Below are 13879 nucleotides of genomic sequence, written 5' to 3' on the forward strand. Positions count from 1 at the left end.
TGCTTTGTTTTATGCCTCTGGGCCATAGTCCCACTCCAAATCTAGTTGCCTAGTGGCTGATTTTTTGAGGGGAAACTAGCAACTACACATGGAATTTAACAATGTTTCTGATTTTAAGTATTGCTTTTCATTGGTGAACCATGTTGAATTGGTCTGATCTTTTTTAGATCTGCCAGAAGGTGCAGTGAAGGGTCTCTGTAAGCTTTTCTGCCTGACTCTACATCGATACAGGTAATTGTCAAACTGGATAGTCTAGAGACTTTGCCCTCTGGTTCAGATAACATTTATTTGATCTGGTGCAGTGTATGGAAGCAGATGGGTGGTATTTTTTAAAGGCTTAATGGTAAGACTTCTCCCCCATTTAAAACTTTCTGCTGTTTTTTTTTTAAACCATTGTTCTAATTGCCCATAAAGCTTTTGTTAGATATTGTTTGTGTTTTATTGCATAATACCCAGAGAACTTCTATAATATAGGGTGCCTAGCCAATTGAATAAATGAGCAAATAAATAGATACCATTTTTAAATTTATTTAAAATCCTATTTTTTTTTCAAGCCATAAATTTTTGGGTAAGGCATTTAAAGAATAATGGGCTAAGATAATAGCCTCGCCAGTCTGCCTGGAGAAATATACAGTAAATGAGAATGCTCTGAAAAAGCATTACTTCTATTTCCTGTCTCTAAAATTTCTGCTGCAAAATGGTTTATGAGGACAGAAGACAAAACAAAGCAGATTCCTGTAAATAAAGAAATAGGTTTTCAGTTCACTGATTAAACTTTAACTGGTGATCACCTACAATGGCATTGCACAACTTGTTCCTTCTGGTTGTGTTAGGACTACAACTTGCAGAATTCCTGGCTAGCATACAGCTTTTGTGGATTAACTATGAAAGGTTGTTTTTTTTCCCCAGAAACTGCAAGATATAAGCATGTTGGCTCATATTTTGACCCTGTCTGAAAGAGATGAAAATATGAAACACAGTTCTGTTTACCACTTTTTAAAATGTATATTGTGCTTTCTTCAGGGGTACAAAAGGAAACCCATACTGAGGCTTATATTTTATAATTATAAATATTTATAATTATAAAATACTATCTTCAGTAACCTCTGCTATTATTGAAACAAACATGCAAATCATTAGGAAAACTTGATTGAGGAATCAAATTCTGCAGCTCATGATTTCTGCCCTTCCATCTCTTAAATACATTTTTTTGTTAGAGATGCTGCATCGCACAGAGCCCTTCAAGCAGCCCTTCGGCAGCTTGCTGAATGCCAGCCAGAAGCAACCGCAAAGAATCTTTTGCACTCCCTGCAGTCTTCAGGAATCAGCAGCAAGTCTGGGGGGTCCAGGTGAGAGCTGAGTGTTGTGCAATAACTTCTTTGGAAGTCAGTTTTTGAAATCAGAACGGCCTGCTCCTTTGATGTCAATTTATTTATTTACTTATCTGTCAAATTTATGTAGCCGCTCATTTCACTAGAAGTGACTCTGGGCAGCATACAGCAATTAAATAAAGCAATAAATGTATAAAGCAATCATTATTAAAAAATACAGACCATCAGAAACAGGAGAGAGTAAATTAAACACAATGACAGAGCCATCTTAGAATATCCCCCATCTGCTGGGACCCCCAGGCCTGATGACAAAGCCAGGTCTTGAGGGACTTATGGGACATTAACAGGGATGGAGCTAACCTCACTTTGAGGGGAGGGGAGAATGTTCCATAAGGTGGGCGCCATGGCAGAGAAGGCCCACCTGCTGGGACTCGCCAAGTGTAAATCCCTAGCAGAAGGGACCCGAAGCATGCCCTCCCTGCCAAATTTAATGGGATGGGCATATGTAATTGGGGAGAGGTGGTCCTGCAGATATTTTTCAGCTCTTATCCTTCTGGAATCCTTCTTCTCTCTTACACACTGAAAAGGCATATTTTAGCAATGGAAATCCTCGTCCCCCTTTGACGTTGTTACTTCTTTTTTGGCGGGGTGATGTGCAGATGAGATTTTTTTTGCCACAGAAGTAGCTACGCTTTCAGAAGCTGTCCAGGCAACTCCCTCTTTTCCCTAGTTCTGGCTTTTCTTTTCAGATGTGGTTTGATTTATATAGGCGTGACACTGATTAAGCACATGTTCCACAGGGTGGAAAATCTTTAGGACTGGGGAAGGCAACCTATGACTCTCCAGTGGTTCTTGTACTACAACTCCTGATGTTTGGTGGCCTTATAAATCTATTAAATACTTAAATAAGCTCCCAGTATCCTTCACCACTTGCTGTACTGGTTGGAACTGCTGGGACTTGTAAGTCAGCAACACTGGTGGGCCAAAGGTCTTCAATCCCTATTTTAACATCCTTAATCAGAGCTCTCATGTCCTAACCAGGATTAGCAGTGGTCTGAATGTAATTGTGAATTTGTACAGGGCAGAGGGAATGGCCTTGAAGGACAGGAGGAAGACCCGCTAGCTGGGCAACAATTGGACAAGTGGGGTTTGAACCCATTCCAAGAAACTAATTTGAGAAAACATCTCAGGCCCCTCCCTATTCGCACAAAGATAAAGCGAGGAGGGGGAAGCACATTCAAGCTTGCAAGATTCTATTACTACAGCTGTTACAATAAAAGTCCTGGCCTACATGGCATTGGCTTCTTAGTTTGGTCTACCTTACAGAACTGATTAAATTATATTAGCTGTCAGGTGTCCTTTGGATGTGTTGGACTTTATTTGCCCCTGGCCATCATACAAATGGTTGAGGAAGCTTAACCTACCAAATCATAGCAGGAGGCAGTGAAATGAATTCGCGTGGAAAGGTGGTAGACTTGGAGTGCCCATTTAGGGAACGCTGTAGTCCTGTGGCTTACTCTGTAACGTTTTGCTAATTTTCCCATCTGCATCAGCAATGGGAATCCCATATTATTGCCAAAACCCTTAGCCCAGTCCCCTATTTTTCCTTTCTGTCATAGCAAGAGCAGTGGATCTGCAGCTTCGCTAGCTCTCTCATGGACCTGTCTGCTTGTTCGCATTGTCTTCCCGACACATGACAAGAGGCAAGGAGAAACGTGGGAGAAGCTAGTAAGAGTCCTTGGTTTTGCTGTGTCATTTTACCATAATCTATCTTGGTTGCCTTCTCTTCCCAACGCTCAAGGGGTGGAATGCCTCAAAATGAGGCATTGTGTGGAGGAGAGAGAACTTAACTGGGTCAACAAATTGAGCTTTTGGCATAAGGGCTTGGGAGAGTTCTGATGGAGTTGTACTCCAAAATGATGGGAGTTGTAGATGATGAGTTTAATAGTCCAAAATAGTCCAGAATGTCTGGAGGACATCATATTGGGGAAGTAGACAGGGGCAAGCTTCCTGGCCCTCTCAGCCCTAGCTTGATTCAAAATATGGCCCCTTGAAATTGGCTGCTGACCAAGAATGTCAACAAGCTAGAAACTGAGGTCAAGGATTGCCAGTGATATTACATGATCCCAGCAGGCACTTTACCTGTCTTTAAACAGGTGGAAGTTCAGTGTTTCCTTCTGCTGGAGATCCTAGGTGGCTCCCGCAAGGCTGTGGTGAACGGGGCTGTGAAGAAACTGAACAGACTGTGGAAAGAGGTGAAGTACATTTTCTGCAAACAGGACCCAAGCTTGATGGTTTCTGTTAGGCTTATCTGTCTCCTATCTTCTGGGTGTGTTGGGATTGTATATCTTGACCAGGCATGGTAGAAAGTGTGAGCTAACACATTGGGTTGCGGGGTGTAGGGATTGCAGGTCAAGAAGGGCTCTTGTCTTTGGCTTCTCACATGCAGTTTTTTCCTTCTCTGCAGAATCCTGGGCTGGTGGATCAGTATCTCTCCATCATTCTTCATTTGGAAGCCAACCAGGGATATGCAGTTATGCTGGGCCTGCTTGTGCAGTTCTGCACTAGTCAGAAAGATCTCAGCACCATCAACAAACACAAGGCAAGTTTGAGAAGACCATTTGGTGCTGGGGAAAGATATAACTGCTTAGCAAATTGCTGGCAGTGATGTAGGCTGAGATAGTGTCTGGGGTTGGCTTCAGTGGGTAGCTTAAAACCCTCCTATTTTGGGAAGAGCCATCTCTTTTTCCCTCATGGCAGTACAGTCGGTGCTCAGATTCTGGTGCTTTGTGTCCAAATGGCAGATTCAGATGCCTTATTTTATTGTTTATTCAGTTTGATGTGGCCCTCCCATTTGCCAAGTGACTCTGGAAGGGTAACGGGTTAAAACCATCATAGTAAAACATGAAGGACAACAAAATAATGAAACACCAGAACACAGACCTCATATAATTACAGCTAACTCATCAACCATGGCTGTGAGAAGAACCAGATCTTCAAGGCTTTCTTAAAGGGTCTATATAAAGTAATTGGAAGAAGGCCCTTTAGGGAACCTACAAGGTAAAGGGGTTCCACCTCCAGTTACTAACTGGAGTGGGATCTTAAGCCACAGCAGAACCAAGCACTGATGTGACCACATCGAGTCCTGTCCTGAGGTTATAAATAGAGACTGTATAACATTTGTAATTTTCATAGCAAACCCATATTCTCTGGCCCTGCTATGAAGTGATGTGTATTGTTATGTGTTCGTATCATGACTACTTCTGCTTGTTCAGGGTGCCCTCCTTGACTTCTACATGAAGACCATCCTGATGAGCAAGACCAAGCCTCACAAACACGTGCTGGTGAGAGAAAGTCCCTTGAAGTCCCCAAATCATGAGATCATGTTCTAATTTGCCACAGTGAACTCTATGTAGTCTTGTGGCGCCATAAGCAGATGTTAGCAAAAACTTTTGTAGACGAATGTCCACTTTGCCTGCTGTGTCCAGAGCTATCCTTAGGTAGTAGAAATTCATGTGCGTGTAGAAAAAGAAGCTGTAAAACATAGGCATGAAACTGAAGCAGTCTTTCTGTTTTTCTGCAAAGATAGCTCTGATGCAGACTTTAGAGTCATCATCATTTGTAATAGTAATAGAATGGTAATGCATTCTTTCAGATTGACAACATGCAGACAGGGTTCGGACGTACTGTTGTGTCATAATGTGGCTTTGTTTTTGCTTAGCACATTCTGTGAACCCAGCCATTCTTGTTTGTGAACCATGCTTTGTAGCTTAATGTGATGTAGCAATTCTGGCTTCTTCCACAAACCATGACTTAACACACTGCTAAGCCCAGTTAAATTATGTTAAAGTTATTTTAAGGAAAATAATTTTTCACTAACTGCATTCCCTAACCTACCGCTTCTAATTATGGAATATATGTGCTGGCTGTACTTTTCTTTGACTCAGATCAGGCTCCCCTTATCATGCCTGATTCCAAGGAGGCTCCTTAAAGTGTCCCAGTTCTTAAAAATAGTTTGGAAGTTTATTTGAACATAATCTAAATCTTTTCAAGTGCTTTGGGGACTGATCTAGGGTATACAAACAAGGAATGGTTGTCATTTTCATGTCGTGGTAGCTAACTACATGTTTAGTTTTGATTATACAATATATTATCTCAGTTTGAATACGCAGAAGAAAAAAATAAATTAGGTTTTATAAAGATGGAGTTAATGTTAGGTTTGATATTTCAAATTCTATTCAGTTTGAAAGGATGCATTATCACTCTGTTCAGGTACTAATTACTATGTATTTTTTTCTTGCTATATAGGTATTTAAATAGATGAAAAGGGCAGTTTTAAATCAAACAGTCATATGTTATAGTTGGTTCCCATCATCCTTTTCCTCTTAACATAGTAGCAGTCAGACCTTTGCCTGGCAAGGCTGGGTTTAATCCAATTAAACAAGCATAATGAGAATCCAGGAAATTTTGATACGTAGTTTACAGTAGAAAAGCTAAGAAGCCATTAGGAAAGAATTCCAGTAACGGCTGGGTATCAAATGCAAGTTCGGATTCTCATAATTGATGTTCATGTTTCTAGTGTGTTTTTCTCTAGCCCATTTTATATATAGGTGCAGAATCTCTTTTGGGTAGGAGGGACAGAATCTCTTATTATTAACCTGATCTAGTATCAGGTTGCTACCTTTTGTCTGAGGATTAACCTTCACAGGACCCCATGAGATAAATGACATCAACACAGCTGGTTGGTTTTGTTGAAAGGTGATTGCTGGACTTAGTGACCCCTGGTCTGGCTTTTCGTGACAATTTGCTTGTCCTGTTCCAGCCACTTGATTCTTTCCTTCTTGTTCAGCAGCAGTTGGATTCTTTTAAAGAAAGATTTAGCCAGGGGCTGAGGCAGGAATCGGTGTTCAGTGCAAATTCCTTTTGATCCTAGGTCACTATCCAGCTGTTTATGATTCTTTGGGGTAAATTCTTTGCCTTAAAGCTGTGCTGATTCTTTGCAGGACAATTGTGCGCCTCTGCTCCGGTATGTGTCTCATTCTGAATTCAAGGACCTCATGTTGCCAGCTTTGCAGAAATCTCTCTTGCGGAGCCCGGAGAACGCCATTGAAAGTGAGTGATTGGGGGAAGAATATGGAGTACCTTGTGAAGGAGAGCTGGTATGGGTGGATCAGGATCCTTCTGATATGGGATCCCAGGGATTCCAGTGGTATTTGAATGCTGATGCTTGTACAGGTAGTCCTCAATTAACGACCATTTGTTTAGTGACCATTAAAAATTCTGGGAGTTGAAGTCCACCCATCTTAAAGTTGCCCAGGTTGAGAAACACTGGTTAGGGTGAATAGCAAGGTCTTTAAGGCCCTTTAAGACACCAGTAGTTTCAGGGGGAACCTCATTCCAGAGGTCAGATGCTGCTACAGAGAAGGCACACTTCCGGGGTCCCAATTAGTGGCACTGTTTAATTGATGGAATCCAGAGTGCACCAACCCTGCCAGATTGAACCGATCAGGCAGATACTATGGGAGACAGGCAGTCCCTTAAGTAACCAAGCCCTGCGTCATTAAAACAATAAACTACTGTCAGTCTTCCCAGGTAGACCAGACAGGAAACATGACCAGATGATCTAATTCTACTTTATAGTAAGGTTCTACGTTAACAGAATCTTGCGAATGTGAAAATACAATTCTCCTGCCATCACCTTTACATCCTGATAACTTAGGGAGGGTCCCTCCTGAGCCTCTTGCTCCGTCTACTATGCAGCTGTGGACTATGCTCCCTCTTATCTGACCGTTCCCTAGGCAGCATCTCTTCTCCTGGTCTCCCAAGGTCATTCTCACATACCATTACAACTACACTGAGGCCCTGATAAAACCTCACACCCATCCACCAACCACCCCGTGTCAGCTCTGTCAGCATCCTCCTCGCTGCTTGCAGAAGATGCTCTGTTTCATATCAGCTGGTCCACAGTTCCATGTTGTTTAATATTGGTACCTACACAGCTGTGAATGTAGCACTGGCTGCAGTGGTTGGTTTTGGCTGTTGTTGGCGAGGTCAGAAAGCCTTTGGGTTGAACATGCATCTTTTTCTTCTGTCTTTAGCAATTTCTTGTTTATTGGCCTCGGTCACCCTCGACCTCAGTCAGTACGCTCTGGACATCGTGAAAGGGCTAGCCAGTAAGTACCTTTGTTTGAGTATATGTTGCTTTCATGAGTTATGGAAGATTCTCTCTAGCCCTTCTGCATTGTTAACATCAACCTGTCATTACTGGATTTGAGCCTTGCTGTTGTGAGAGCACTGCAAATTATTTGATGAACTGATCAAGAGTTATGTCTTAGAAAGGAGCTGCCACAACATTGGTGCCTCCCAGATCTGTTGAATTTAATTCCCATCATTTGTGGCCAGCAGCCATTGGGGAGGGCTGGTGTAAAAGTTTGGTGGGTCTCTGCCAGATGCTTTTGAGAAGGACAGAAGCTTGGGTTTTGAGTAACACAAGAAAGTTTTTCCCCTTTTTAATTTGCTTCATGATTTGAACTATTGGTTAGGGGTTGATTTTAATGGGTGAAAACATTTTGAAAAAAACAGAAGGAGCGAATTCATAGTGCTTTATTTATTTATTTATTTATTTATTTATTTATTTATTTATTTATTTGAATTTTGAAAAAAACAGAAGGAGCGAATTCATAGTGATTGATTGATTGATTGATTGATTGATTGATTGATTTATTTATTTATTTATTTATTTATTTATTTGAATTTTGCCAGGGTTGGAATTTTTTTTTTTCAGTCAAAATGCTGGATGACCTCCTGGAACCCCTCCTAGGGGTTTAGATGACATCAGTAAGCAGCATTTCTTTTTCCTCAAACCCTACCTGCCTGGAGAGCATCTCTTTGTTCATAAACCAAGAATTGCAGGATGACTATCCTGGCCTTTCTAATTGTATTATGATTCCAACAGATAAGAATGCAGGACCCCACTGTACTATGATTCCTGGCGAAAGGAACAACATATGGGGAAGGAACCACTGGGAAGGTCCACCTGCCCTTGTAACAGCCTAGATGGCGAGGCCTTGTGGCCGCATCTGGCCTATGGGCTGGAAAGTTCTTTTCCATTCAGTGTAATCATTCTGTTGTGCCTCTTCTCTTCCACAAAAGAAATCCTTAATTCTTTAACAGCTCTCCGCTCCCATGTTTGATTTTTAGGCCAGCTGAAATCCAACAGTTCTCACCTGATGGACAAGGCTGTAGTTGCGCTAAAGAACCTGGCGCTGCAGTGCAGTGACCCATCCACGGTGGAGTCTTTTGGGAAGCACCTCTTCGCCATTTTGGGAGGTCAGTAACTCTTTTTTGGGGGGAAGGGCTTTGAGGGTTGCCTCCTTGTTGGTTTCGTTCTCTCTTCTCTTCTGCCAACTGAGGCAGAGAGTTGCTTACATAGAGTTGCTTTCTCTTGCACAACACAATGGTTCCTTGCACTGACATCTCCTATCCTAAAACATCTCCTAACAAGCCCTTCTGGAAAAACTCTCCTTCACCATTCTAAGTGAATGTAGGCTAGGATTACTTCTTTAAGCTCCATGTTAATCTCACAACTCCGTTTTGACAGGTGCGGAGGGAAAGCTGACCGTCGTGGCTCAAAAAATCAGTGTCCTCTCAGGTAAAGTTGTTGTAAGAGAACAAAGAATGATTGTATAGATGGAACTGATGCAGATGTTGTAATTGTAATGTTCAATTCACTGGCACAGTTTTAGTCCTCCAAGAAAGAAAAGACACGTTAAGAATCTCTAGCAATTACTACATTTTATTATTTATTATGTCCCAGTCGTCTTCCAAGGAGTTCAGTGGTATCCATGGCTGTTTTCCTCCTTCCCATTGGTCAGCCCCATAAAATAGACCAGACTAAGAAACCAGTGCCATAGAGGTCAGGACTACTTTTATTGTAAGAGAATCTTGAAAATCTGAATGTCCTCCTTCCCACACTCTGGGAGCTAAGGAAATGCTTATCTCCCCGAGCGCGGCCTTCACCAAACCATTCCATCACACAAAATTAGGAAATTTGCTCAGGATCAGTTTTGAAATGAGCTTTTTTCATTTGGCGGCTGCAGAGTTGTTGCTGTTGCCATTGTTTTAACGAGAAGGCAAATGAACTCCGAGCCGTGGCCTCTTGTTCCTTTTAGGGATTGGTAGTTGCAGTCATCATGCAGTTTCGGGGGCATCCAATCAAGTTCTCAGCGGAACCATGGTTGAGCTTTTCATCCCTTTCCTTCAGCAGGAAGGTAAGTACATTTCGGCAATTCTTTCTAAAACCCAAGAGAGCTGCTCTGGCTGTGGAATTTGTGGCATGCTTAGCTTTTACTGGAATCAAACCTTGTAGGCTTTAGGCATCAGCTAAGACTCCCTTGTTATCTGCCCCATGAGGCAGACCAGAGCAGGAAATCAACTCACGGGAAGGCTAAAACGGCTTTATTGAGATTGGGTATACTAGCAGAATCTCATAAATCTGATTGCGGTTCTCCTCCTTATAGTTCAGTGAATTAGAGAGGTGTCTGTCTGAGCTGCTTCCAAATGTTATCCGGCCTTCCTGGACTTAAAAAAATGCTTCATCCCCTTTTGCCTAGATAATGGTTCATGTATATTTCCATCAAGGTCATCTTCCTTACTCTCTACAGTTGTTGACTAAGCCTTTAAACTGGGCTGCTGTACTTCCTGTTGTTGTCCCTCCCTCCCTCCCTCCCTCCCTATCTCAGTCTTAAACTCAATCTCATGACTCTTGTCATGTCACAATGAAAACAATTGCATACCATCCAAATCACAAAAACAAAGCCAAAATAGGGGAGGAAAAATAGTAAGAACAAGTGCCAAGTGGTATTGCTGAAAAAATATTTGAAATGCTCCCTTTTTTATTATTTCCTAAAAACCATCAGGGGAGGAGCCAGTTCGATCTCAGGGCTTCAGCGCTGTTATGGAGAAGCAGCATCTTCTAGCTTTAGCTTCCCTGACACCCCGCCAACGTGGGATTGTTTAGATTTTTGAGGCTATATATTTTATTAACCTTATCCTCATTACAGCCCAGATTATCCCTGAGAGAGTGTGGCTTTCAGCAGAAAACATTGTGTGTAGGTCTGTGTGATGCAAAAAAGCTTTAAGTTGCCTTCCAAAGATGGACAGGGATGAAAACAGGCAGTTTCTCACTTACAACTGTTTCAGACTTCAGTTGTTTAATTGTTGTTGATCCTTTCCATTCCATAGAATGCCCAAAGAGGCTAATCATATTAAATGAAAAAGTGGGGAAAACGCAACATGCTTGAAACCCCACGTTCCCAAAATATACTATTGCGCAACTGCAGCTGAGAAGGTCACGCAGAAGAGCTAGGCCATGGCAGTTGGCCGTGCATGCAACTCCATCTAGCTGGCCAGAAGGAACCGCAGTTAAATGCAGCTGGGTAGTTTGCTCTTTTAACTATACCCACAAGTGTGCGTTTGAGCACTCGGCATTTCCAGAAGAGGACTGATGGGCTAGAACAGGTTCAGAAAGGGCAACAGAGATATAACAGCGACTGGAGGACATGCCCTGGGAGGATGGGCTAAAGAAATGTAGGGTGTTGAGTCTGGAGAAAAGAAAATGAGCGTTTAGCTACAAAAAAGGGGCCATAGGGAAGGTGATCAGGAACTCCTTTCCATTGGCACAGAAATTAGGACAGAAATAATGGGAGTAAGATGCAGCTAGTGTGGTGTCATGGTTAACGCACTAGGCTAGAAACTGGGAGATGGTGAGGTCGAGTCCTGCCTTGGGCATGAAGCCTGCTGGGTGACCTTGGGCCAGTCACTACTTCTTAGCCTTAGGAAGCAGGCAATGGCAAAGTACTTCCGAAATCTTGCCAAGAAAACTGCAGGGACTTCTCCAGGAGTCAGCACTGACTCAAAGGGGCCAAATAAAAAAAAGATGCAGCTACCTAGATCTCACTTAAACCTCCTGAAGGTAAGATTGGTGTAGCAGTGGAACAGTCTACCTATGGAGGTTGTGGCCTCTCTGTCTAAGAAGGTTTTCAAGAAGAATCTGGACTGCTACCTCTTGGGAACTGTTAACTGGTTTTCCTTCACACTGCAGTGGGTTGGACTACACCTTATTCGTGGCTCCTTCCCCTTCCATAGTTCTGTGATTCTGTGTTTTCCTCCCTCTTTCTGAAGATAACTTTCTCGTTTTGCAGTCCATGAAGGCACTCTGGTGCACGCCATTTCCATCCTTGCTCTCTGGTGCAGTCGGTTCATCACTGAAGTTCCCAGAAAGCTGGTTGAATGGTTCAAGAAGGCATTCAGCCTTAAAGCCTGCACTTCTGCTGTCAGGCATGCGTATCTCCAGTGTATGCTGGCGTCCTTCAAAGGTGAGAGGCTGGGGCGGACCGTCTTCTGGAGGCATCTTCTTGCCTGTGATGGAAAGTAGGCTGCTGGTCTAAACAGACCATTGGGCGGTATCAGGAAGGTCGTCTTCATGGAATTCTAAAATCGGAAGAGGCTGTTGGGACTGCTGAGTCTGATCCACTGCTCAAGGCTGAATCCAAATTCAGGCATCCCTGCCAGAGGTTGTCCAACCTCTGCTTGAACACATCCAGTGAACAGGAGTTCATCTTCTCTGGATCTTTGGTTCCATGACTAAATCGGGCTTACCATCAGGAACTTTCTCCTGATGTTCAGCTGGAATCCTCCTTTCTGTAATTTAAGAATGGCTCATCCTGCCCCCTGTAATGATATGGAACTTCCTTTCAAACACTTGACAACCCCGCCACCCTGCCTTCTAAAGGCCAAATATTCCCAGTTCATCTATCTCTCCTCCTGAGACTCAATCTCCAACACCTCGGTCATCTTCTACTCCTGTTCCAGCTTCTCTGAGTCTTTCTTACATACTTTGCCTAAACTCCCAGGTTCCAGGGGGCTCATTTTGAAAGGCTTTCCCTTATATCACCTGGAAGTTCACCTTATAAAGATGGGCCTTTCTGATTCTGCCTTATGTCTATACCAGATCAGTTCTCTTTTCTGAACGGGGGAAAACTCACCAACCAGATGTTTTTCTTTCTGCTTCTGCAGGCAATGTCCTCTTGCAGGGAATAGAGATGCTGCCACTGCTGGTCCAGACAGTGGAGAAAGCAGGAGCTCAGAGCACTCAGATTCCCCTGGTAACTGAAGGTGTTGCTGCAGCTTTGCTAATCTGTAGACTTTCGGTAGCCGATGTGCAAATAGGTAAGATTCCAAACAGTGAAACTGACGCTGCTGTTGACCGTTTTAAGCCAAGTTCTGTTTTAGGTTGGAAATGAATTGTTAGGCGTGATCTGAATGGATGAATTGCTGTTGGATTAGCAGAATGGCATAATTGGCACCACTCTCTCCCCACTTCTGTTTTTTTTTTAATTTTAATACTTTATTTAAATAAAGTATTAAACTTAGTCGGCAAATACATTACAAAATGTGATAAGCAAATACATTACATAGGCAAATACGGAATAGAATACAAAATACTTTAATAGCCAAGTATAAAATATATACAAGGCATTTGTCTTCGGTGACGAACAGCAAGATCAACGGTGCGTTTGGATAGCAACAGAAAAATAATAAACAACAACACTACACAGTAAAATAACTTTTTCAGAGGGAGAAGCCACTGTCCAGCACACATCGTGTCATATAGTGTTTAACAGCAATGACACAAGGGAAAAAACTGTTCCGGTATCTAGATGTTTTAACATACGGTGCTCTGTAGCGCCGTCCTGAAGGAAGAAGTTGGAACAGTTTATATCCAGGATGGGAAGAGTCTGCAGATATCCTCTCTGCCCTCCTTTTGACCCTCACAGTATACAGTTCTTCTGTAGAAGGCAGGGGGGTTGCAGTGATCCTTTCTGCAGACTTAACTATCCGTTGGAGTCTGAGTCTGTCCTGTTTGGTTGCAGAATCAAACCAGACATTACAGCAGAGTGAAACAGCTTGATCTCTCTCCTGTGCCACATTCTGTGATCTTTGCATATTTTTTATTGAAAGATTTATTAGGCTGCCCAACTCACAAAAATGCGACACCAGGTGGTGGACAGCCATAAAGCAAAGTTGTTCCAAGACCCCAATAACGAGTGAACAAATCACACAATGGGGGCATAATCAGGTATATTTGACCCCCCCCCCAGGATGAGCTCACCTGACATCCTGGCCCCCAGCCTGACGCATAATTTTGATGCATAATTCCTCTTCTTCTACATTTTATCTCTCCCAATAACATTAACCAATTATTAAAACCTGTTTCTGGCTGCTAACGGCAGTTAATGCTAACCAGATTCATCTTTCCTGGAGGATTTGAAATTTGTTTCTGGTTAAAACTGAATTTAAAATGAGCCCTAATTAGCATTTGTTGGAAAAGGCAAGAGAAGTGGTAATAATTGATCTGTACTCAAGTGGAGGCTTAGCTGGACCCCCCCCCGCCCCAACTGAAATTGAATACGTTAAGCTCTACGCCATGCTGGCCTTGTAATGCCAGTTGCTGAAGAACGCAAGCAGGAAGGTGATACCATCCTTGT

General features: G+C 42.7%; 1 protein-coding gene across 2 annotated transcripts in view; it reads left to right on the plus strand.

Moving 5' to 3' along the window:
• GCN1 (GCN1 activator of EIF2AK4) overlaps positions 1-13879 on the plus strand; it is a 61354-nt gene that overhangs the window by 1927 nt on the left and 45548 nt on the right. For both annotated transcript variants that reach the window (XM_007434250.3, XM_088143224.1), the window contains exons 3-15: positions 168-231; positions 1218-1349; positions 2951-3059; positions 3488-3586; positions 3799-3933; positions 4607-4675; positions 6335-6443; positions 7430-7504; positions 8532-8660; positions 8932-8982; positions 9503-9601; positions 11534-11707; positions 12408-12560. In XM_007434250.3, the coding sequence (XP_007434312.2) occupies positions 168-231; positions 1218-1349; positions 2951-3059; positions 3488-3586; positions 3799-3933; positions 4607-4675; positions 6335-6443; positions 7430-7504; positions 8532-8660; positions 8932-8982; positions 9503-9601; positions 11534-11707; positions 12408-12560 (1398 nt within the window). The remainder of the gene's footprint in view (positions 1-167; positions 232-1217; positions 1350-2950; positions 3060-3487; positions 3587-3798; positions 3934-4606; positions 4676-6334; positions 6444-7429; positions 7505-8531; positions 8661-8931; positions 8983-9502; positions 9602-11533; positions 11708-12407; positions 12561-13879) is intronic.

Source organism: Python bivittatus, unplaced genomic scaffold, assembly GCF_059951505.1.
Source record: "Python bivittatus isolate LINGU-HERP-01145 unplaced genomic scaffold, Pbiv_v1 ctg000280_np1212, whole genome shotgun sequence".
NCBI lineage: Eukaryota > Metazoa > Chordata > Lepidosauria > Squamata > Pythonidae > Python > Python bivittatus.